This window comes from Macaca nemestrina, chromosome 14, assembly GCF_043159975.1.
Source record: "Macaca nemestrina isolate mMacNem1 chromosome 14, mMacNem.hap1, whole genome shotgun sequence".
Classification (NCBI taxonomy): Eukaryota; Metazoa; Chordata; class Mammalia; order Primates; family Cercopithecidae; genus Macaca; species Macaca nemestrina.
Window position 1 is genome coordinate 115,808,530 of NC_092138.1, and position 24,023 is coordinate 115,832,552.

At 57.3% G+C, this 24,023-nt stretch overlaps 1 protein-coding gene across 2 annotated transcripts in view; it reads left to right on the plus strand.

Annotated features, from left to right (window-relative positions):
• LOC105471887 (collagen type V alpha 1 chain) overlaps nucleotides 1-24,023 on the plus strand; it is a 208,003-nt gene that overhangs the window by 63,664 nt on the left and 120,316 nt on the right. For both annotated transcript variants that reach the window (XM_011724690.3, XM_011724688.3), the window contains exons 5-6: nucleotides 22,268-22,399; nucleotides 23,667-23,804. In XM_011724690.3, coding sequence (XP_011722992.2) covers nucleotides 22,268-22,399; nucleotides 23,667-23,804 — 270 coding nt within the window. The remainder of the gene's footprint in view (nucleotides 1-22,267; nucleotides 22,400-23,666; nucleotides 23,805-24,023) is intronic.

Genomic DNA, 24,023 nt, shown 5'->3' on the forward strand with positions numbered 1-24,023 from the left:
GTTTCCTGGCTGTTAGCTGTGCTCACGTTGGAAAATTGGACCTGTCTCTCTTAATGAAGTCCAGCAGGATCAGCGATGCCTTCAACTGCCCCAAGCATCTTTTTCTTTTTCTTTTTCTTTAACAGCGTGAGGAGGAAGTTCGGTGAGTTGGCCTCAGAGTCCCAGCCACCTTTTGTCTCATTGCACATGGAAGAGAATTTCTGTTTCTTTTGAAGTAAAAGTGATTTATCTCTGCTTTCCAGCAGGCTCCACGTAACACCACCTCCCATCTCAGCCACTTGGCTGCTCTAGAAGGCTCTAAAAACGAGGGGCTGGCACTGTTGAGACATATTCCTCCAGCAGCCCCAATCTTCCCCTGGAAGGACGACTTTCGCTCATTCAAAGCCAGTCTGTTCTGTGCTTAGATTGGTACCAAACAGGGATTTACTAACTCTCTAAGAGAGTTCATTTAAACAGGGACTGGGGTTTTTCCTGGGGTGTCTGTGGCTCCACAGAGGCCCCCTTTGTCCAAAGTGATGCACCCTTGAGGGACACAGGGAGACAGAGACCCTCAGGGCCAAGACACATGTGTCTCCCGCAGTGCAAGAACAGTGCTAACGGCTGGTGCTGTGCCCGCCGCCTCCCTGGGTATAGACGCGGGGCCTTAGTGTGTGGCCTTGGCCATGTCAGCAGACCCCTACGCCTGTAGACCAGCCCCTCACTGCCTCCCAGTCCCTGAGTCTGGTTCTAGCGGGGCAGCCTTGCCGTGCAGGGCAAGTGGGACACTGCCGTCCCTCACAGAACCACGCATGAAGGAAGTGATGGGCATGGAGGGCGTGCTGCTGGCAGGTTCCCCCAGCCTTGGACTTCCTTCCCTGCTGGTGACTTGGAGCCCCGTGTCCTCATCTGTAAAATGGGACAATAGGGCCAACGCTGTTGGATTTCGGGTTGGTGAGATCAAATCTGTGTTAGATGCGAGTGCCTCCAAGGGCCGCGGGGAACCACCCTGTCCTGGGTCTTTGGCAGTGAGAGCTACTCTCTGGCCCACTGTCGGTGGTCATCTGCCCGTGACAATGGGCCAGAGGTGGCCCGCCATCCACAGTGGCACTGTCCTGAGCTGTCCCTTTTCTCAGCTTTTCTGGACTCCCCTTATGAATTAGGTGCTGTGAGTCCTGCCGTAAAGATGAGGCCCCTGAGCCCTCAGGAGGATGGAGCCACTGAGAAGCCTGGGGTGAAAGAACTGGCTTAGGGTCCCGCCAGCCCCAGCTAGGGCGAGTGCTCCAGGGCGCCTCCTGCTGGTGCCTGCACCTGCCATCACAGCAGACCCTCAGCAAGGTGTGGGTTCGCAGGCCCCTGTCCTCCTCCCCCAGCAGCGTCCCCCTGTGGAGCTGGCAGGAGACCCCCCGGCATGGGCTCTGTCTCCTAGGATGGGGTGGGATGGCCAAGCTCCTCTCATGCTGCCTGTTCCCAGGGCAAGTACGCGGGAGCTGCCTGGGACATCGTCCTGCAAAGTTCTCATCCCAAGTCTTGTCCCTTCTGGATGTGCCAGTGCCCTGGGGCCAGCACTGGTGTGGGAGGAGGACTCAGGGCATTGCTGCCCAACCCCATCCTTGGCCATCCCACTCCATCCTAGGAGACAGAGCCCATGCCAGGGGGGTCTCTTGCCAGCTCCACAGGGGGACGCTGCTGGGGGAGGAGGACAGGGGCCTGCGAACCCACACCTTGCTGAGGGTCTGCTGTGATGGCAGGTGCAGGCACCAGCAGGAGGCGCCCTGGAACGCTCGCCCTAGCAGGGGACTGGACTCAGGCTGGCCTGACAGCACCGTGGGCCCCTGCCTGGCATTCTGTTCTCATAGCCCTCCCTGCACCGGCCCTGAGGACCCTGGAGTCCCCTGGCCTATGGGGTCTGTGAAACTCTGGAACCTTCCAGGAAGAGCCAGCGTAAGCTGTTAGCAAGGGCAGAGGGCCCAAGAGTGTCCCTCCTGTGTGTGACAGGTGACCTGGACCTGCCAAGCCCCTGTCCCAGCACCTTCCCCAGCCTGGGATGGGCAGCACGAGGCTGCCTGGCTGCTGATCTGGAGGGCTCCATGCTCCCCTCTAGAGTCTCACCTCATCTGTGGGACCTGAGCCGGCCAAGTGATCCATGTCGGGGAGGCTGGGAGGCGGGACTAAGAGGGGGCCTGGGGTGCCTCTGCCTTGAGGCCTGCCATGAAAGGCCCCTCCCCCGGTGAGCTATGACCAGGAGCGGGCGGTGGAGGGGATGAGAACTGCCCTGGGGGACGGCTGGCCAGCGAGTTCTGGGCCAGGAGCCAAATGTGCTTTTAAGCTGTTGAAGGTTTCAAGGGGCAACAAGGCCAAACAGACTATAAACTCCAGCTCTCCCTGCAAAACCCCTGGGTGCTGGCGGGAAAGCGATGGCGTCGGCTCCAAGCTCGAATGGTTCCTCCGTCTGTCTGCCTTCATTTCAGCCTTTGAAAAACACCAAGCGGTTTACCTAATCCCTGATTCCCTTTTTCCAGGGGCCTGGCTTTTCCACAGACATGTTCTTTCTGGAATTTTGCTCTCCCGGGGACAGGAGTGGGGCCTGTGCTGAGGGGGCCTTTCTCAGCCATCCACGGAGGTACCCTGGGATTGCTGTGAGCGGGAACGTCCCCCAGGGCGTCAGGCCCTTCAGTGTCAGGGCCTCGAAGGGGAGAGCAAGGGCTTTGTTAGAGGCCCAGGTCCACGTTTGCTGTAACTTCCCAGACCGGGGCCCTTGGAGCCCCTGGACCTTTCCAGAACTACCTTGCTGCTCGCGGGCTCCCTGGGCTGCCTGTGGGATGCAGCAGGTAGGACTCAGGCTAGGGTCTAGGGCGGCTCCAGAGCCCGCAGCCCGTCACTGGGCAGCCGGGGAAGCCCCCGGGGAGGAAAGTGCAGCCCTGAAGGGGAGCCGACTTCCAGGCGCTGAGCTGTGTGCGGCTGGCGGCTCCCGGGACACGAGGGGACTCTGCTGAGGACCTTTCCTCCTGGTGGGGGAAGGGCCGCGGGGCTGGGAAAGCCCACCTCGCCGGAACTTTCCTGGGCCCTGCTGCTCAGCCTCCACTTGATGAGCCGTGTTCCCCTGTGAGAGGAGTGGGGAGATGTCCGGGAAGAGAGGGCTTTCCCCGCCTTGGAAGCCGCCCGGAGGGGCGTGTTTGCGGGGCTGGCTGGGCCAACTCTGACTTGGGACATGAGATGGATGTGATGTGTGCACCTGGGTAGGGCAGGGCACTCGACCACCTCGGGCAGCCCCAGGCACCCTGCTGTGTCGTCTCTGCGCCTCCATCCTCACTGGCCAGGCAGCGTAGATGGGCCAGGTGTCCCTCTGCCAGGGCTTCCCCGGGGGCAGTGTGTGCCTGTCCCTCCCGAGTCCTGGCCCAAGCCCCTGCTGCTGCCTGCCCAGTGCGCCTGCCATTGTGGCTCACTGCAACTCCCTGGGGGGCTCTGGTGCACCTGCACTGACACAGGGCACTGTCACCCGTCTAGGTCCTCGGTCCAAGACCTGCATCTACCCAGCCCTGCTGTCTCCTTAGCAACTACTGGTACTTTCTGTAGGAGCCACTTCCACTGTCTCAGGCCACCTGTGTGGCAGCCCAGACCCCACCCTGGCAGTGATGAGGCAGGCCCTGGCAGTGGAACACCAGAGGGTGAAGGGCAGAGGCCACTTGTCATGTCTTCAGCTCTGCCCACTTTGCGGAGACCTCCTCTTGCTGCTGGAAGGGACAGGGACATTGCACTCTGCATGATCTCCTGGGACTGCTGCAAGCAATTGTCACAGCCTGGTGGCAAAACAGCAGAGATTTATGCTCTCCCAGCTCTGAGGCCAGAATTCCAAGATCGAGGTGTGGACGGGGCCATGCTCCCTCTGAAGGCTCTAGCGGGGGGCCCTGCCCGCCACTTCCAGCCCCAGGTGGCTCCAGGCACTCCTTGGCTTGTGGCCGTGTTGCCGCAGCCTCTGCCTCCATCTTCACACGGCCTCTCTCTTCCCCCTGTGTCTCTCCTCTGCGTGGCCCACAAGGATACTTGTTGGATTTAGGGCCTGCCCTAATCTAGGATATTCTCATTTCCAGATCCTTCATTCCATCTGCAGTGATCTTATTTCTGGACAAGGTCACCTGTGGATCTAGATTCAGGGAGTTCCGACCTGGACGCGTCCCTCGGGGTTACCAGTCAGCCACTTCCCTACACCAGTGTGGAAAAGGGGTTTTTCTCTCTTAAATTCCCACAGAGCACGTGTGCTTAAAAGTGAGCCTCTGGGCATGCATATGAGCTTCTCGCAGAGGCTTTGGGGTGGGCTGCTGAGCTGTGCCTGACTGAGGAGGGGCAGGTGGGCCACTTGGCAGTTGGCCAAGCCCTGCAGGCATCTCCCTGGTGCAGTAGGCAGCTGCCTGGCTGACTGGAACCAGTGTGTAGTTTGGTATTGGGGTGCAGTTTGGTATTGGGGTACATTTTCATTTGCAGTTCTGGTCTAGGGAGGCCTGAGCAGTAAGTGAGTGAGGCCTGGACTCCTCCCTGCTGCAGGTGGCTGGTGACCCGCCTGGCAGGTGCCAGTGACCCTGCTGGTGATCTGTGTGGCACCCAACAGGGAGGGCTCCAGAGACCCCACAGAGTTGGGCAGGGCCTGCCTCTTCCCATGTGCTGTGGGGTCTGGCCCCTCCTGCTGCCTGGCCCGAGATTTGGGCTTCAGGTTTGTTCCATGGAAAATGTGAGCCACAGACCCATCTCCCAGCCCAGACGGGAATGATGTCATCTCGGGAGCCGGCCTTATCCAAGGCTATCTTGCTGGGCCGATGGTGGATGTTCTGATCCACAGTTCCCAGAAGACGGCACCGAGGGGCTCTGGGAAGGGACGCATGATGCTGGAGGGTCTCTGGAGGGGGGTGCCCAGGGCGCGCAGGGCCGCGGTGGAGGGGAAGCAAAGGGGCAGGGCGTCCCCTGTGGGAGGGCCCAGTGGCTGGGGGAGCCGCCCACCTGAGCGGAGGAGCTGGCATCAAGCGGCCGAAGGGCGAGGGGGCCCACGAATGTGATGTCCTTCTTCAGCACCGTGGCCAAGGGGCATCTGAGGGAGCCACAGTCAAGCCCCAGCCCTCCACCCATCCTTCCCATGGTTTTGAGCCAGCCTGAACCTCAGTTTCCTCAGCTGGAAAGTGGGGATGTCAGGCTTGTGGTGCGGATGAAAGGAGGCAAAGCCGGTGCGGCCAGCCCTGTGGTCACTCAGCGAGGTGGCAGGTGCGCCACTGTGTGCTGGCAGGCTCTCCTGCCGGCGCCTGGGACGGTGGCTGTTATGATGATGAGGATTGTGGTTATGGCGATTGTGCGGTATTTTCATAGCATCGCCGTCAGCGCCATTAACCCTATCTCACTGAAAGGGGTGTGAAGCTCAGCGGGCAGGTGGGGGAGCCAGGACCCAAGCCTGCTCCCCATCAAGGCGCCCTGTTTGTTGGGTGCAGTGGTGAGGGGGGCCTCGTTTGTTGGGGGGCAGTGGTGAGGGGGGCCTCATTTGTTGGGGGGCATTGGTGAGGGGGGCCTTGTTTGTTGGGTGCAGTGGTGGGGGGCCCATTTGTTGGGTGCAGTGGTGGGGGAGAGGGGCCCTGTTAGTTGGGTGTGGTCGTGAGGGAGGGGCCCTGTTTGTTGGGTACAGTGGTGGGGGAGAGGGGCCCTGTTAGTTGGGTGCGGTGGTGAGGGAGGGGCCCCATTTGTTGGCTGCGGTGGTGGGGGAGAGGGGCCCTGTTAGTTGGGTGCAGTGGTGAGGGTTGGGCCCCGTTTTTTGGGTGTAGTGGTGGGGGAGGGGCCCTGTTTGTTGGGTGCAGTGGTGGGGGAGGGGACCACTTGGTGGGGCAGCCACACAGGAGGCCAGGAAGGAAGCTCCCATAGCTGGCCTCCGCCTTCCACGGCCGTGTGCCTCTGGGCATGAATTGCTCGGTTGGCCCTTTGGTGCCTCGAAGAAGCCCCTGTGGGCCTGTGGAGTCAGCTTGGAGGCCGGGTTGGCTCCATTTCCTGTCTAGGGGAGGCCGCCTGGCTCTTCCTCAGACCCGAGCAGACGGTCCCTGTGGCCAGGCCGGTGATACCCCACTTGCAGAGCCTGGGTGCTGTCCTGTAGACCGTGTAGCTGGGGTGTGGGGCTGTGTCTTGCCAGCCAGGTGTGCTGATGAGTGAGTCTTGATCCCAGAGCACATGGAAAATCCGTCTCAGAGTCACTTTTCTACCAGCACCCTCTGGTCTGTTTGAAAATCCAGCAGTTGGGAAGGGCTGCTCTGTTCTAACGCTGCACCCCACGGGCCCAAGCACTCGGCTGGATGGGGCACTGGGGGCTGGTGCAGTGGCCACCGCTTGTTCAGAAAACCCAAGGCTCTGAGATGGAGGAACCAGAGAGGTAACGCCACCTGCCTAAGGTTACACAGCTGGGAACAGGCCGGGCAGGACTTCAGCCCAGGCCTGGATCTTTCTGGGTTGAGTTCCCGTACTCAGACGAAGAGGGGCAGGACTTGGGGTCCCAGATGGGAGACTTCTGGCTGGGTCCTGTCTCCTTATTCTCATGACCCCTTCTTGCGTCTCCTGATCCAAGTCCCCGCTCTTCAGTCATATCTCCTGTGTCCTCTTTCAGCATCTCATTCTCCAGCCCCGTAGAGTCAGTGCCTGGCTCTCCCCGCAGGTGGATGGCCCTAGGCTTGAATCTTACCCGCCCTGGACTCCTGGGCCTGTCTGTGAGTGCCCAAGAGAACATGAACCCCCTTTACCCTGGCCCCCTTCCTGTCCCCCTCCTGTCTGTTCCCGCTCCTTCCCCCTCTTTCCTGTCCCCCTCCTTCCTTCCCCCTCCTTTCTGTCCCCGCTCCTTCCCCCTCTTTCCTGTCTCCCTCCTTCCTTCCCCCTCCTTTCTGCCCTCCTTCCTGCCCCCCTCCTTCCTGTCCCCTTCCTTCCTGCCCCCTTCCTCCTGTTCCCCTTCTTCCTTCCTCCCTCTTTCCTGTCCCCCCTCCTTCCTCCCTCCCTTCTTCCTATCTCCCTTCCTTTCTTCTCTCTCCTTCCTGTCCCTCCTCTTTCCTGTCCCCCTCCTTCCTGCCCCTCTTCTTCCTGTCCCCCCTTCCTGCCCCCTTCTTCCTGTCCGCCTTCTTCCTTCCTCCCTCTTTCCTGCCCCCCTTCCTTCCTGCCTCCCTTCTTCCTGTCACCCCTCCTTTCTGTCCCCCCTTCTTCCTTCCTCCCCCCTCCTTCCTGACTCTCTTCTTCCTGTTCCCCTCGTTCCTTCCCCTTCTTCCTGTCCCCCCTCCTTCCTGTCCCCTTCCTTCTTGCCCCTTCTTCCTGTCCCCCCTCCTTCCTTCTTCCTTCCTTCCTGTCTCTATTTATTCCTGTCCCTGTTCCTTCCTTCCCTCCTCCTTCCTGTCCCCCCTCCTTCCTCCCTCCCTTCTTCCTATCTCCCTTCCTTTCTTCTCTCTCCTTCCTGTCCCTCCTCCTTCCTGTCCCCCTCCTTCCTAACACCCCTTCCTGTCCCCCCTTCTTTCTGCCTCACTTCTTCCTGTTTCCCCTCCTCCCCTCCCCCTTCCTTCCTGTTCCCCCTCATTCCTTCCCTCTTCCTTCTGCCCTCCTCCATCCTGCCCCGCTCTTTTCTGCTTCCCTTTCTTCTTGCCCTCATCTTTCCTGCCCCTCTCTAGCCCCAGACCCTGGTTCTTCTCATGTTCAGCCCTGAGTTGCTGCTTTTTGTTCAAATGGCCCCACCCTGTCCTCTGCTGGGGTTTCCTTGACCGTGGGGACCAGGTCTCCCCTGGACACCTTTGTCCAGGTGCTCCCAGCCCACACCCATCCTGGCTGTGCCTGCAAGCCCGTCCTCCAGAAGGGCTTGTGGGTGACCAGGCTGCAGCCGGGGACTCCCAGCGCTTTTAGAGCTCTGGACTCTCCAAACAAGGCATGATTCCCGCTGCGCCCCGCGGCCTCTCTCCAGAGCCCTGACTGCCTGCCGTCCATGCCTGTGGGAGGCTGTGTGTTTGGAAATATTTTTTGGAGCTGAGAAGTGCAGGTTTTCCTGCGAGCTAGCCACGTGGCCTCACCCTGCCTCTCTCATGTCCGATAGTGAGTTTTGCCCTAGAGGCAGTCTGAGCCATGCCTTGGGATGTCTGAGCGGGATGTCTGAGCCCCACCCCACTGGCTTCATGCTGTCAGGGAGCCTGGGTCACAGGCCCATTTACTCACCGCAGGGTGGGATGGCGGGGAGAGTGTGGAGCAGCCTGGCTCCTAACATAACCCCAGAGCACTCCTCCCTCCCGGCCTGCAGCCACAGCAGGGCTGTGTGTGCTCCACAGGGATGTGCGGGTGCTCCTGATGGTGGGTGATTTGCAGAGACACCCGGGAGTCGCATCTGTCACTGTCCCCATCACAGGCGAAGCCATCTTACTCTATTGGTTGACAGAATGAAGACTCAGAAGATCTTTCAAGCTGGGACTATGCTCTGGAACTGAGGAAATGAAATTTGATCAGGATAAACATGAGCTTCTGCACTTGGTTTCAAAACAATCAATTGTACAAGCACAGGGCCAGGAGAAGTGGCAGTGTTTTATATGAAAGTGTTTTATATGAAAAAGACTTAGGGGTTTGTGGGTGTCAACCCCATTAATGAACATCAGTGTGGTATGGCGGCCACAGGAATGCACGGTCACAGGTGGTGTTAGGGACGGAAGGCAGAGTGATCTCAGGTCTGGAAACTGTGCTGAATGGAAGCTGAATAGAAAGAACTGGGGTCTGAACCAGGGACAGAGAAGGTTGGTGGAGTGGAGAGTGGGTCGGTGGCCCGAGTGTGGGGTCTTGTCCAGAGGAGAGGGGATGAGACCATAACAGACTGAGGCCAGTGAAAGGATGTGAACCTTTGTAACAGCCACCTTCTCCTCCAGGCCCAGCTCTGAACAACCTCATTCATGACCCTCTCCTTGACCTTCCAGGCAAAGTCTGTTGCTCCTGTGCTGCCTCCCAAGGCTTCTCCCTTGAGACTTAGAGTCAGAGACACAGATTTATTCATCTTTATGTCCCTAAGACTTACCAGAGAGATGCCAAAAATACTGATTGAATGAAGAAAAGGATGAACAATCAGAGCTGGCTGCCTTTCTGCAGGCCTTCATGCTGCAGAGGAGTATCCGGGAAGGGCTGGTGAGACTTCCTCAGGGATCAGGACTGTTGATGGTGGTGGTGGTGGTGACAGAGGAGGTGGTGGTAGTGATGACGGCAATAATGATGCTGATGGTGGTGATATTAATGGTGAGTATGATGATGATGATAACAGTGCTGTGGTGGTAATGGTCATGATGATGGTAGTGATGATGATGGTGAAGTTGATGGTGGTGGTGAAGGTGATGGTGAAGTTGATGGTGGTGAATATGCTGATGATGGTGATGGTGGTTGTGGAGAGGTGGTGATGGTGGTGGTGAATGTAATGATGGTGATGATGAGGGTGTTGGTGGTGATGATAATGGTAGTGGTGGTGGGGATGCTGCTGATGGTGATGCTGGTGATGGTGGTGATGGAGGTAGTGGTGGTTGTGATGATCTGGTAGTGTGATGGTTCTATGGTTTTGGTGGTGGTGGTGGTGGAGGTGATGCTGGTGGTGGTGATAGTGAAGGGGATGGTTGTAGTGATGACGGTGATGGTGGTGGTAGAGGTGATGGTGATGTTGGTGATCCTGGTGGAGGTGGTGATACTGGTGGTGGTGATAGTGAAGGGGATGGTTGTAGTGATGATGGTGATGGTGGTGGTGGTGATGGTGATGTTGGTGATCCTGGTGGAGGTGGTGATGCTGGTGGTGATACTGGTGATGGAGGTGATGGTCGTGGTGGTGGTGATGCTGGTAGTGTGGTGGTTCTATGGTTTGGTGGTGGTGGTGGTGATGCTGGTGAAGGTGGTGGTGGTGATGCTGGTGAAGGTGGTGGTGGTGATGCTGGTGAAGGTGGTGGTGGAAGTGATGGTGGTGGTGGTGGTGATGTTGGTGAAGGTGGTGGTGGAGGTGATGGTGGTGGTGGTGATGCTTGTGGAGGTGGTGGTGAAGGTGGTGGTGGTGATGGTGGTGGTGGAAGTGATGCTGGTGATGGTCGTGGAGGAGGTAATGGTGGTGATGCTGGTGATGTGATGCTGGTGAAGGTGGTGATGGAGGTGATAGTGGTGATGAAGGTGATTGTGGTGGTGTGATGCTGGTGGTGGTGGAGGTGATGGTGGTGAAGGTGATGATGCTGGTGAAGGTAGTGGTGGAGGTGATGGTGGTGGTGATAGTGATTCTGGTGAAGGTGGTGGTGGAGGTGATGCTGGTGGAGGTGGTGGTGGAGGTGATGCTGGTGGTGTCATGGTGATGGTGGTGATGCTGGTGAAGGTGGTGGTGGAGGTGATGGTGGTTATGCTGGTGACGGTGGTGGAGGTGATGGTGGTAGTGGTGGTGATGCTGGTGGAGGTGGTGATGGAGGTGATTGTGATGGTGTGATGATGGTGAAGGTGGTGGAGGTGATGATGGTGGTGGTGATGGTGATGATGGTAAAGATGGTAGTGGAGGTGAAGGTGGTAGTGGAGGTGGTGGTGGTGGTGGTGATGCTGGTGGAGGTGGTGATGGAGGTGATTGTGATGGTGTGATGGTGGTGTGATGATGGTGAAGGTGGTGGAGGTGATGGTGGCGGTGATGGTGATGATGATGGAAGTGGTGGTGGAGGTGATGGTGGTGGTGATGGTGATGATGATGGAAGTGGTGGTGGAGGTGATGGTGGTGGTGGTGGTGGTGGTGATGGTGATGGTAGTGGTGAAGGTGATGGTGATGCTGGTGGTGGTGATGGTGGTGGTAATGATGTTAGTAGTGTGTTGGTTCTATGGTTTTGGTGCTGGTAGCGCTGCTGGTGGTGGTCGTGATGCTAGTAGTGTGCTGGTTCTGTGGTTTTGGTGCTGGTGGTGGCCGTGGAGGCTGTGCTGGTGGATGCTGATTGCTCTGGACAGTGTTCTGGTGCAATCCCGTTTAGTCCTCTGCTTCGTGAGGTAGATCTTATTATCCTGTTTTATCAACAAATGGAGACCTGGAGTAATTAGTCATATGCTGACATCCTCACAGATGACAAGGGAGGGATCCAGTGCCCCGGCCTCCTGTGGTCAATGCCTTCCCTGTGCCATTCTTCTCTGGGCAGTCCTGCCAAGGGTCAGGTGGCTTCCTTCTGGGGAGCCTGGACCGAGTGAATGTCCCCTGTGCCCAGCGATGCCCCGTGTGCCATAAAACAGTGTCTGCAGGCCCACTGCTCCAAAAGTCCGGATGTGGAGAAGGAAGGAGCAGCTTAAGTATGCACTGCCCAAGCCACAAGTGCAGGCCTTTGTGAGGTTGCCACCCTTTGGATGGCGAGTCTTTGAGGAGGTGGACCTGCCCCCCAGCCCCTGCCACTGGTGCTACTGTTTTATCCCTTGGTCTAGTGATGAGGCCCCCCTTTCCCAGTTTGCTGAGCTGACCCTTTAGTCCCTGTGGGTGTGCATGAGGCTGTGACCTGATCATGCCCCTTCTCTGCACACATGTGTCCTGCCCCCATGATGGAGACACGGATATGTCATTTTGCAGCCTCGCACCCAGAGCTGTTCTGAGTAGACTTGACCCTATGCGTCTTGGGCGGGTGGCTGCAGGTGAGAATTGGACTGGGACAGGAGGCAGCGAGCGAGGACATGGTGGGGACAGCAGAAAGTAATTTCCGACGACATGAAAATATTTCTCTAACACTCTCGTTAATAGTGTGAACTCGTTCTCACAGGTGCTGTGAAAACCATGGAAAAAATTATTTAGACCTCACTGGCTTGGGGGCATTTTGTTTTTCCATTTTGTATGACTCACGCATGAAAAATATCAAAGCGAGATTGTAAGTGTGACTGGTTGGGGCCCAGGGCAGCTGGAATGGGGGAATCTGGTGGTCTCCTACGTGTGCAGTGCTATGGACATCAAGGAAGTGGCTCATGGAGAAGGGGCACCGGTGGCGTCCGGCCAGGCTGCTCTGGCTGTGTCTGTCAGAATCTGCCGGGCCCAGCGGGAGGGAAGCCTTGTGCATGAGACTGCTAATGACGGTACCATACTTGCAGGGAATGCAGTCATGTTCTTAGCTCCTGTTTCAGAGCCCAGGGCCAGACTCCACCCTCCCAGGAGCCTCTGGGGCCAGTGTTGTTCCATCCCCAGCTTCAGAAGGGGAAAGCGTGGTTTAACGTGGTTTGTGAACACGCCTGAGATCACTCAGCCAGTAAGGGGCAAGGTTCAGTTGTGGGCCCAGGTGAACCCAGCTCCAGGCCCCGGCACTGCCTGTGGCTCTCCCTGCCTCTGTCCCTTCCAGTCAGCGTGTTAACTCAGCTGGGCTGCATTTTGTATGGCAGGTTGGACAATGTGCCCGCCTGCCAGGACAGGGGAGGTGTGTGGCAGGGCCTGGCAGTGGCACAGCAGTCTCTCCTGGACAACATGCTTGCCGCCCGCTTCTCCCACAGCCTCGAATGAGAAGGGTTTGTCTTAAATAATTTGTGTCTCTGTTTACCAGCACGAAGCGCTCTGGCTAAAATCAGGTGATAAAATCTGCAGGACAAGCAGAGTGCTCAGCTGGGATTCCTGTGGAACCTGTTTCAGTTGGATGAGGAGGGGGTCTGGGTGCCAGGCAGTGGTGGGGGGCTGGCTCACCCCAGGGATGGGGGATTGGGTTGAAAGGAGTTGAAAGGAGGACTGCACGATTAAATGGCAGAGGAGGCACTGAGCATGCGATTAGAGGGAACAGCATCATGAGAAAGCAGGCCGGGCTGGGGGCCCGGGCCACGGGAGCCTATAATTTGGTGAGCCCCGTGTTTCCCATCTCCATGGCCCCAGGCTTATGAGGCTCTCCAATGAAAACTTTGCAATTTCCTCAACTCACAGCAGAAACGCAGCCTGGATACAGTCTCATTAGTAGAAAAGGCAGAACTGATTCTCTCAGCAAAATGCTCCCGTCTCTGCCAGAGCCAAGGACAACACGCTCCCGCTGCGGCCGCCGACCCGTCTTCCGTCGAACGCGGCCGCCAGTTGTGCCGTGGGCAGAGGCTCCACAGCGGAGCGGAATGGCCGTAATGACCCTGGCCTGGTGGCGGAAATTTCCAGGGCACTTTAGTGACCCGGCAGGGGGCAGAAACCAGGAATGTAAAGGGAGACACAGTGGTCAGTTATCAGAGCGAGGGATGCCGTGAAAACGGCTGCCACCTGCTTCTTTGGGCAGCCACAGGGCCAGCTGTGTGGGGCAGCTGGTGCTGGGTCCTGGCTTTGAAAGTTAAATGGAGTGGTTCAGGGGCTCAGCCCGGGAAGCCAAGACATGGAACAGGAGAAGCCTGAATCCACCAGGTGAATTGGCCAGGTGCCTGCCCCTGCTCCTAGGGCTGTGTGGGTGACGGGACAAGGTTGTGGGAACTGGGAGCCTATGGCCGTTCCGTGTGTAGGATGTGTGATTTGGCACGATGGCCTTGACTCCAAGGTGGGCAGCTCTGGGGTGGGGACTATGGGGGCTGAAGGCGGAGACTCAGGAGCCCCAGTCAGCCCTCTTCCCATGTGCCCTGCGAGAGTGGCACTGCCTCTCAGACCCTCCATTGCTGCATCTGTGAAATGGGGATGAGAGAGTGGAAAGGAGGCCTTGCCTTCCTCCTGGAGTGGCTGAAAGAATGGGAGTAGGGCCAGACCTGTAGGAAAAGTCCCTTTTGCTGAGGCGTGAGGTAGGGCTGGGAATTGGGTCAGTGTGAAACACTAGGGTCTTTCCCAACGCAGGCCGGGTACAGGCGGTGCATGCTGAGGATATCCAACATGTCAACACCGCCTGTCACGTTGGAGCGGGGAAGTGGGGTGGCTTAGGACAAGCAGCCTCAAGGACCTGTGGGCTGTTGTTAAGGGAGGGGACTGAGTCCCAGGCACCTCGGGGCCATCGCCAGTGCTGTGCCAGGACCCATGTGTGTCACACACACGCATGCCTGTTCACATACGTGCACAAGGCATGCCATACCATATACATATGCATAAAAGTGCGTGCATGTACCCATGTCACACTTGCACACGTATGTATACTGTGCACATGACATACGCATGTATGTCATGCACACACACACCACACACGAATGCAAAACACGTGTGCGCAGTACACATATGGCCTCATGTGTGCAAGTGCACACCTGCACCCACATGGTACCGGACGCATGCACACACACACGTGTGCACACAGTCACACAACACACCAAGCAACCCCAGGTCCTGGTGCTTGGCCTGCAAGCCGGCCATGGGCCTACAAGTATGGGGTTGCTGGATGGGCTTCCCTGCGTCTGGTGGGTGTTTGGCCCTGCAGGAGGGCTGGAAAACAGCATGAAGAGGACAGTAGCAAGTGAGACACAGCACCTCACATGCTCATCTCATGGCCTGGGCAGGACAGGGGCAAGGCAGTGTATCATGCTCCATATCCCAGGTGGCGATCGGCCTCTGCCTTTCCAGGGCAAGGGGGCGGCTCAGGAAGGAGGCAGCTGCCATCATTGGTAGGAGGATGGAGGATGGAGGATGGGGAGAAAGGAGCAATGAAGGGTGGAGAAGGGGCGTGTCTGAGGAAGGTCGGGAGTGACATCTACTGCCCTGCTCAGGGATGGGGCGTGTGCCATGACACCCGGCAGTTGGATGTGACATCAGAGGAGAGCCATGGGCCACTGCTGGGCAGGGCATCAGGTTGGCTCCGTGTGCTTGTGTGCCAGAGGCTCTGATGGCACCTGGGAAGGGGACTGTGGGGACCATGGGCCTTTCTGAGGTCGTGGTCAAGCTGCTTGCAGGTTCTTGGGGTCATAGCCCACCTGTCTGAGAGGGCAGCTGCAGCTAAGAAATTCCTGGGGTGCCTCAGTGCCTCAGGAAGGGTCAGGGCATGACCCACGGGACAATTCTGACCCAGCCTCTTAGAGGCCCAGGGTTGGGTCCTGGAAGGCTACAGGCTGAGGTCTCTCTGGGATTTCTTTGGCTGCGCATGTGCATTGTGACCCAGTCCCAAGCTCCAGTTTCCTGTCCCTGTCCCCTGAAAAACCATGAGCACACCCAAGCCCAAGCAGGGGCTGCCCACCAGCCCCGGGCCCTTTTTCCAGGTCGCTAGCACCTCCCACCAGCCAGTGCCGGGCAAGGCTTCGCCAGGAGAGGTAGCTTCGTTGTCCGATTTTCCTGGTCTGTAGTTTGGAGCTTGGTTTCGTATCACAGGAGGCATTGTGAAAGCGCTCTCAGCATGCAACATGAAGTTACGATCCTAGTTTTGTATTTGAAAGACGGTGTGTGCCAGATTCTAGCGGCCAGGGTGGCGTGCCCTCTCCAGCACAGTGGGCAGTGGCTGCCGGAAGCCCTGGGTTGAGAAGGATTCTGAGGGCACTGGGGCAGATCTCTGCCTAGGGCTTTCTTGAGCTGCAGGCAGAGCTGTGTGTCTGGTCCACACAGCCTAGAGGGGGTCAGGGGAGGCTGGGATTTCCTGCGATGAAATGGGGAGACGGTGGCTTCCAGGGGCTGGTTGCCTGGCTGGTAGGTGGCTGGGCTGGACGTCTCCACATGCCAACCTGGCTTCCAGAGAGGAGCTGACTCTGAGTGAACGTTCCAGAAGGAGGAGCGCAGGCTCAGGAACTGCCTGGGTACCACTGACAGAAGGAGGGGCGTTCCCGCATCCACGGCTGCCTTTGAGGTCTGTGAGGGGCGGCTCCAGTCCTGGCTGCATCTTAGAATCTCATGAGCATTTATGGCTCCTGAATCCCAGGACTCCCCAGACACACTCCATGGAGTCTCTGGGGGTCCCAGGGTTCCGCGGGTGTCACCTGCTGGGTAGGACACAGTGTGTGGCTGCGTGTGAGTGTCAGGGAAGAAGCTTCTCTCCACCCTGGACCCATCACATCTTTCACCAGGACAGTGATGGACACGGGTCTCAGGGATGCAGGAGGACTTCCGTGTGGCCCCCACGGTCCCCATCCAGGGCCCCCCATGGTACCCCTCAAGGGTCCCCTCAACTATCCCCATCCAGAGCTGTCAGGTGTCCCCCCGCATGGCACCCCTATCCAGGGCTGCCCAGGCTCCCCCATAGTACCCCATCTGGGACCACCCTGTAACCTCCCCATAGTACCCATACAGGGTTGCCCAGGACCCCCCATGACCCCATTAGGGCTGTTCAGTGCCTCTCGTCACCCCATGGCACCCGATGACTGTGTTTGGATCCCATCACTATCTCGTCTCTGCTCTGAGCAGTGAACTAGCCACCAACCCACAGCCCCGAGGGCAGAGCCGGAAGTCCCATGCACCGGGGCCTCTGGACTTGCAAGAATCAGGTGCCCCCAGGGGCGGCCCAGGGCAGAGGCAGGTATCTCACCGGAGTCCTGCAGAGTGGGTTACAGCCTTTGCGTCAGCTTCAGCTCCTCCTCCTCGCAGTCCTTGTGGGGGTCTGCTGGGGGGCAGATGTTGGGGTGCAGACATCATGGAGCCCTTTTCTCAGCCCTGCCTGGGAGGTGGCACAGAAGCAGTGAAAGCTCGTGCAGCCGTGAGGCTGGCCTGTGGGAGCCTGCTGGGCTTCAGGGCAGGCATGTGCTCCATGTTGGAGCCTGGAGCAGATCCCTCACCACGGCCCCATCTGCCTGGGGACCTGCAGAGAAGCTCCTGCTCGTCGACAGCCTTGCTGGGTACCCAGGTGTTCAGGGCCCTCTCCCTCACCTGCATGTGTAGGGAAGAAGCAGTGGGTGGGCTGGAAAGAGCCCTGGGCCGGGACCCAGATCTAGAGCGACCTTGCTTCTGCAGCACTCTGAGCCCAAGCCTTAGCACCTGCGCCTCGGTTTCTCCTTCTCCACGGGGGTGGTGTGGGCTGGGCAGACCTTTGCCCTTTGGCAGTGGTGCCCACAGAACACACCGGCTCTTACTAGTGTGAAAACCCACCTGAGGATTTGGTGGGCGATGATTCGAACGAAGCAGGTGCATTTGCAGAGAGGAGGGGGCACTGAAGTGAAGAGGCCTCACGCCTGGTCCTACTTATTGCCTATTCATGGCTACAATCTGGGGGCGTGGCGGGCAGGCCACAACGTAGGGCTGGCTGAGGGCCAGGTCAGCCTGGGATCAGAGCGCAGAGCACCTGGGGACACCTCAGGCTTTGTCTCCCTTTGTGGGTGTTCATTACCTAGCCTTGGGCCCTGATGGCCGTGCTGGTGTGCCTGGGTGCTGTGTGCCCACATGCACTGAGACCAGCACCAGCACCTTATGCAGGATCTGTAAGGTATGGCCGCCGTGCTGGACACCCTGGGGTACGGGGGTGTGCCGGACACACCCATGATCCGAGGAGCTTGGGGCTTCCGGGGAAGCAGAGCTGGATCCAGGGGTGCACCAGGGCCCAGGACCACAGCTGCCCCTGAAGGCCCCCGAGGCTTCTCTTCCTTCTTTGAAGTGCCTTTGGAGAGCGTATATTCAGATGTCAAATTGCCAGTTGAAAGGAGAACATATTTTGTTTGAATTGGATGAAATTTGATCCAGAAGTCATGTTGCCTAGTAAAAATGTGTGGTTTTGATTCACTGTTCCTCCTTGTCTTCTGGAGAATTTGAAACATGGGCCAGGATCCTCTGATGCGGGAGAAAGAGAAGGAGAAAGAGGGAGGGAGAGGGAGAGGGAGGTGGGGCAGGTGGGCAGCTGCGCTGGCCTCAAGGGGTGGAGAGTAGGGCATCCCGTTTGAGGGTTGGCGTCGGGGAGGGAAGGTGTGAAATGCTGAGGGCTGTGCTCATCAGGGCCCCACTCTTGCTTCCTCCTCAGAATGCCCCCAGTTTACTGTGATGAGGTCTCAGGGGCAGGGGGGAGCAGCAGGTAGCTGTCTTTGGTCACTCCCCGTCCCCGTGCTCTGTCCCTGTGTGGGCCACAGCCCCTGAGGTGAAGTCTGGAAGGAGAGGAACATGTCACCCAGTGCCCTCCTCAGCCCGGCAGATGCCCCAGCCCAGGGAACAGGTACAAGCTCAGCTCCCGATGACCGCCAACCCTCACTTGCTTCCTGCACCACTGTCCTGAGGCATCCTGCAGAGAGGAAGGACCTGGGTTGGAGGGGGCTCGGCAGTGCTGTCCATGATGTGGGGTGATGCTGGGGGTTACAGTCCCTGAAACTTCAGATGAGGCGGTAGGTACGTGGCGGCCAAGGACGCTCCATGCTCTGGGGCTGAGGCCTGCGGGAGGAGCACCCGTCTCTGTCTGTGCTGCTCCATCTGTTCTGAGATGTGGGGACAGGGGAGACAGGGCTGGGTCAGCTAGTGTCGGGGGCCCCGCTGCACGCCTAGGTTCCAGGTCCTGGCCACTGCTTCTGTGGTTCTGCAGTTGGGGCCAGTGATGTCTCCTGTCGCAGCCCCTTCTTTCTATCTGTTAAATGGAGGTGACCGAAATTTCCCTTGTGAGTCTTGAGTCCTGCAAGGGAACGGGTGCTGGCGGGCACCCAGGCACTGGGCGGACCTCAGAACCCTGGCTGCACCCTTCTGGATGGGGCGAGGCAGGGGCAGGTGGGCAGAAGGGCTGTAGGGCTGGGCTGTGGCACAGTGGTGCTGAGAAAGGTGGGTCCGTCTGCCTGTGACCCAGAGGCAGGTGTGGATGTGGATGTGTGGCTGAAGTCAGGAGCAGAAACTTTACACCTGGCAGAGCTGCCTGGAGAGTCGGGTGGGCTTGGGGAGGGTTCTGAGCTCCTCGCTCATCGTTTGAGGTTTTTAAACATAGGTTGGGGTCACCCACCGTAACCACAGACACATACCCCACTTCCTTCCCCTTTTTGGTGCTGAGATCCATTTCCTGTTGAGCCCCGAGGTCCTCCACTCGGATCCTGCCTCGTACCGCTCCCTCCCCTCTCAGGAGCACTGTCCTGGCTGCTGTGGCCTCTTCCCTGCCACCCTCTCACACCTGCTGTTGGGCCCCACCCTGCATCCTGCGTCAGCCCCGTGCTGACGCCCAGTTCCTCCAAACCTGCTGCCCACTCAGGGCTTTTCCTGAGCACACGCCTTCCCCCATTGACCTCAAAATCTTTTGCATTACTTATTGAGTGCCTTCTGTATACACGAGGAGTTTTGCCTGGAGGACTCCACAGCTCTGTGAGGTGAATGCCGCTATTTTATGCTAATTTTTTCAGAGAGAAAGCAGGGAGCAGAGAGGCGTGTGTGAGCAGGCTCATCCCAGGCCACACAGCCAGGCAGCGGCGGAGCTGGTGTGCGGGCCGGGCCTGTCTGGCAACACAGAGCTTGCTGCTTTTCCGAGCGTGCCTGCGGGCTGGGGTTCCCTCCGCCCCACCCGTGTGTGCAGTGCTTGTGGTCCTCCCACCCGCTCCATCCAAGTCGCAGTGCCTGTCTTGCTGTGGCCAGACCCTCACACCAAGGGTCTTCGTGGAAGAGAGCAGCCCTCGGAACAATGGCGGGTGTGCGCTGAGAGGTCACAGCTGTGAATGTCCCCCAGCCCTTTCCAGAACACTGGCACTGAGGATGAGGGGGCTGAGGGTGACTCACCAGGGTCAGAAGTACACAGCACAAAGCCACGTCACAGCCACGGCGGCTGCAGGCCAGCGTCTTCATGGCAGAGACAAAGCTGTCACTAGACTCCTCCTGGCCCAGAGAGGGTCCTCGGCCGGGGGAGGTGGTGCCTCTGCCTGGATGGAGTGAAGGCTCGGATGAACCAGGCTCGGATGAACCGTGGAGAATGTGCCGTCCTCCAGATGGGGTTGGGCACCCTGACCCTGCAGCCCGCTGGGTATTGTGGCTCTGGAAAAGTGTGCAGATGTGATGCAGGGTGGCAAGATGGGCTCCAGACCCAGAGCACTCAGCACCTGGCCCTGCCTCAATTCCCCTTGCCTGCAGCGCTGTCTCCAGTGACAGGATTCCAGCACCCAGACATGGTCCTCCGTGTTCTTTCCCTCCCTTGAGTGCGGTGGGGTGTGTAGTGGTTGGAACCTTGCAGGCTGCCTTGGGCTGATCCTGCCCCACCCGCTGGGGGACCCTGGACAGGTGACCTCACAGGGCCTCAGTTTCCTCTGCTGTAGAGTGGGGATTAGGGGACACAATTCATAGGGTTCTTGAGGGCACAGAAAGACCATGTGCAGGCTGTTTGCCTAGTACTTGATCTGTGGTCAACATGATCTAAATCGTCATCACTCATTGTTGTAATCATTACTATATTGGTCGGCTTCTATGCGTCTGATTATGGTCAAAAGATCCTCTGCTTTGAAACACCCAGGGTGACACCTAGCATGCCTGTCATCTTCATATCTGCAGATAGCGTTTATGAGACCTGCGTTTCTTATTCCTAGTAGCAGCCCTTTTGTTTCTCCTGTGCGCACATCGTGGTCAGAGAATAATGAAATAAATTGTCTACACATTGTGGTTAGAGGAAGAAGGAATACGTGCTTGCATGCTTTTCCTGGCTGACACAGTCAGACTGTAGGCTGCTCACAATGAACCCAAGAGTTTAGTTATTAGCAGCGTGGATTCATCCGCCTTGTAGTGTGGGTCAGTACTTCCGTCTGTTTTATGGTTGAATAATGTTCCGCTCTATGCGCATACCACACTCTTTTTATCCATTTATCGGTCGGTAGGCATGTGGGTTGCATTTATCTCTTGGCCATTGTGACTAATGCTACTATGAACACTTGTATACATTTATTTGTTTGAGTACCTGCTTTGTTTGGAGGGTGAACTGATTTGGGTGAATTGTTTATGCATCTGTTTCAGTTCCTGAGATTGGAATTACTGGGTCATATGGTAATTCTAGTTTTAACTTTTTGAGAAACCAGACATCACCTCTTTAAAAATACTCTCTCCCCCAGTGGTTGAGGGGTAATGGCAAAGGAGGCAGGGTACCTCCAAGCCCTCGGGGTCTAGGGTGGGTGAGAGTGCAGGCTGTTTCTCACAACAGGCAAAAGCTGCCAGCATTGCACTGGCATCTGGCAGGTGTTTAACAGGTGTCTGATAAATGGATGAGTGAATGGGTGGTGGATTGATGGGTGGGTGGGTAGATGGGTGGATAGACAGATGAATGGATGGGTGGATGGGTGGAAGGATGGGTAGAGGGATGGACAGAAGGATGGAAGGATGGATGTACCTAGATGAATAGATAGATAGATGAATTAATGAGTGGATAGATGGCTGGGTGGATGGATGGACGGGTGGATAGGTAGATGGATGAATGGATGAGTGGTGGATAGATGGGTGAATGGGTGGAAGGATGAGTGGATGGATGGATAGATGAATGGAAGGATGTATATATGCAGATGGATGGATGCATGGATGGATAAGTGAATGAGTGGACAGATGGATGGAGGAGTGGATTGATAGAGGGGGTTTAATGGATGGATGGATAGACAGATGAATGGGTGAATGGATGGATACATGGATGGATGGGTGGATGAGTGATGGATGGATGGGTGAATGCATGGAAGGATTGGTAGATGTAGATGGAAAGGTGGATAGATGGGTGAGTGGATGAATGAGTGGATGGATGGATGGGTAGATGGATGAGTGAATGGATGGATGGATGGATAGATGGATGGAAGGATGTATATATGCAGATGGATGGATGCATGGATGGATGGATGAGTGAATGAGTGGACAGATGGGTGGATGGATAGAGGGTTTATGGATGGATAGACGGGTGAATGGGTGAATGGATGGATAGATGGATGGATGGGTGGATGGATGAATAGATGGGTGGGTGAATGGATGGAAGAATTGGTAGATGTAGATGGATAGGTAGATAGATGGGTGAGTGGATGAATGAATGAGTGGATGGATGGATGGGTAGATGGATGAGTGAATGGATGGATGGTTGGATGGATGGATGGATGGAAGGATGTATATATGCAGATGGATGGATGCATGGATGGATGGATGAGTGAGTGGACAGGCGGGTGGATGGATAGAGGGTTTATGGATGGATAGATAGACGGGTGAATGGGTGAATGGATGGATAGATGGATGGATAGGTGGATGGGTGGATGGATGGAAGGTAGATGCAGATGGATAGGTGGATAGATGGGTGAATGGATGAATGAATGAGTGGGTAGATGGATGGATGGATGGATGGATGGATGGGTAGATGGACGAGTAAATGGATGGATGGGTGGTTGGATGGGCCAGCCTAGCTTGAGTGTCTTTTGTGAGTGGCAGCTTCTAGGGCGAATGTTTGGCTCTGAGGACAAGCTCATCTTGTGGCTTGGTCTGGACTTTGCCCTGCTTCAAGACATGGGGCTGTGTCTCCCAGGTCCCCATGCGAGTGCTCTGTGAGCTGCTTTTTCACGCGCATCTGTTCTTTTCCAGGGTGACATCCAGCAGCTGCTCTTTGTCTCGGACCACCGCGCAGCTTATGATTACTGCGAGCACTATAGCCCTGACTGTGACACTGCAGTACCTGACACCCCACAGTCACAGGACCCCAATCCAGATGAATATGTGAGTTAACTCTGGCTGGGATCTTGGGGGGCGAGAGCAGACTACTTGGGATGGTTGGTGAAGGGACACATAAGCCATGGGACCCTTATTTTAAATAAATCCATTGGGTGAGAATTCAGAGGGACTCAGGAAGTAAACATTGGGATATCTGACTCACTTTACTAAATAGCACTGCCCAGAATGATAGGGTCACAGCGTTTGTCATCAATAACCCTCTCCTTTAACCTTTTGAACAAGCTCCTTGATGATGAACGCCCAGTGCTCTCTCAGCCTTGGGCTTGACCTTGATGGGGTATTTGTGAGCACGGATGCCACAGGTGTCCCCGGAGGGGCCATGTGCAGCTCGCCGAAGAGGACGGAGCCTGAGCTTGTCTACTGTAGAATGGCCAGCCCTCGGATCCTCTGAGAGTGTAGAGTGTGCTGTAGAGTGGCAGCCACGTGCCTGACACCTTTGTCCCTCTTCCTGGGACCCGCCATGTCCATGGGTCAGCTTTCCTCCCCCTCCCGCCCCCCACCCTCGTGGCACTGCAGTTTATCTTATTTGCAGTTCTTTCTATCACCTCTGCATGAAAATGCTCGCCCATGCCCTGGGCCCATTGCCTCTCATTTCTCATCCGTAATATTAAATCTTGTTTATTTCTCCTTGGGTCTTCCTTCTTTCACCACCAGTCAGGAGAGAAGGAAGGGTAGCTTTCAGGAAGCTGTGGAACCCCGTGGCCCAGGCCACATCTTACGAACCCCAGGAGGGGCTGGACAGAGCTCCCAGCTGAGTCCCTGCTGCCCCGGCCTCCTGCCAGTCACCTCCCAGCTCCTGGTATGGGAATGGGCTCAGGACGAGGCCTGCTCTGTCCCAGTGAAGCCCCTCCCATGGGGTCCCCGGGCTTTGAGGCTTGGGGCTGAAGGCCCGGGAGCCTGCTGGTGACGTGGTGACGGCTGCACAGCCTGCCATTCTGTTAGTTGTTCTGGCCTGGGTTCCAAAGGGCCAGAGGCCTTCACCTTTGAGGGCTCATCTTTCTCTGACTGCTCAAGGGGACCTGGTGTCCCCCCCGCTTTCTCCCTTGTGCTTCTGATGAGGCTGCGTCAGCTTTCCAAGGAGCTGGAGAGGGAGGAACCCCAGCTGGGGACCCACAGGGAGGTTCACGCCTGGGGCTGGACGGGGCGTCGTGGCGTGCAATCTTCCCAGCCAAATCTGGAGGTTGCAGAAGGACAGCAGGCTGGTCGCCCTGTGGGCTCGCTGCTTCCTCACGGGGCCGCAATTCGCTTTCAGTACACGGAAGGAGACGGCGAGGGTGAGACGTATTACTACGAATACCCCTACTATGAAGACCCCGAAGACCTGGGGAAGGAGCCCACCCCCAGCAAGAAGCCCGTGGAAGCTGCCAAAGAAACCACAGCAGTCCCCGAGGTCTGTGCTGAGCGGGGGACTGGGTTGGGCTGGGTCTCTCAAGGCTGTGGTGCAGAGGAGGGCGAGGCTGAGAGAGGTCGTGTCAGGGTGGAGGGTTGGGGGCTGTCTGCTGAAGGTTGCAGGGGCAGCTCAGTAAGGGAGCCGGCTGTTGCGGGCTGTGTAAGCTTTGCTGTCATGGGGAGCATTGGGTTTTCCGCCGTGAGGAGGATGTTGGGAGAT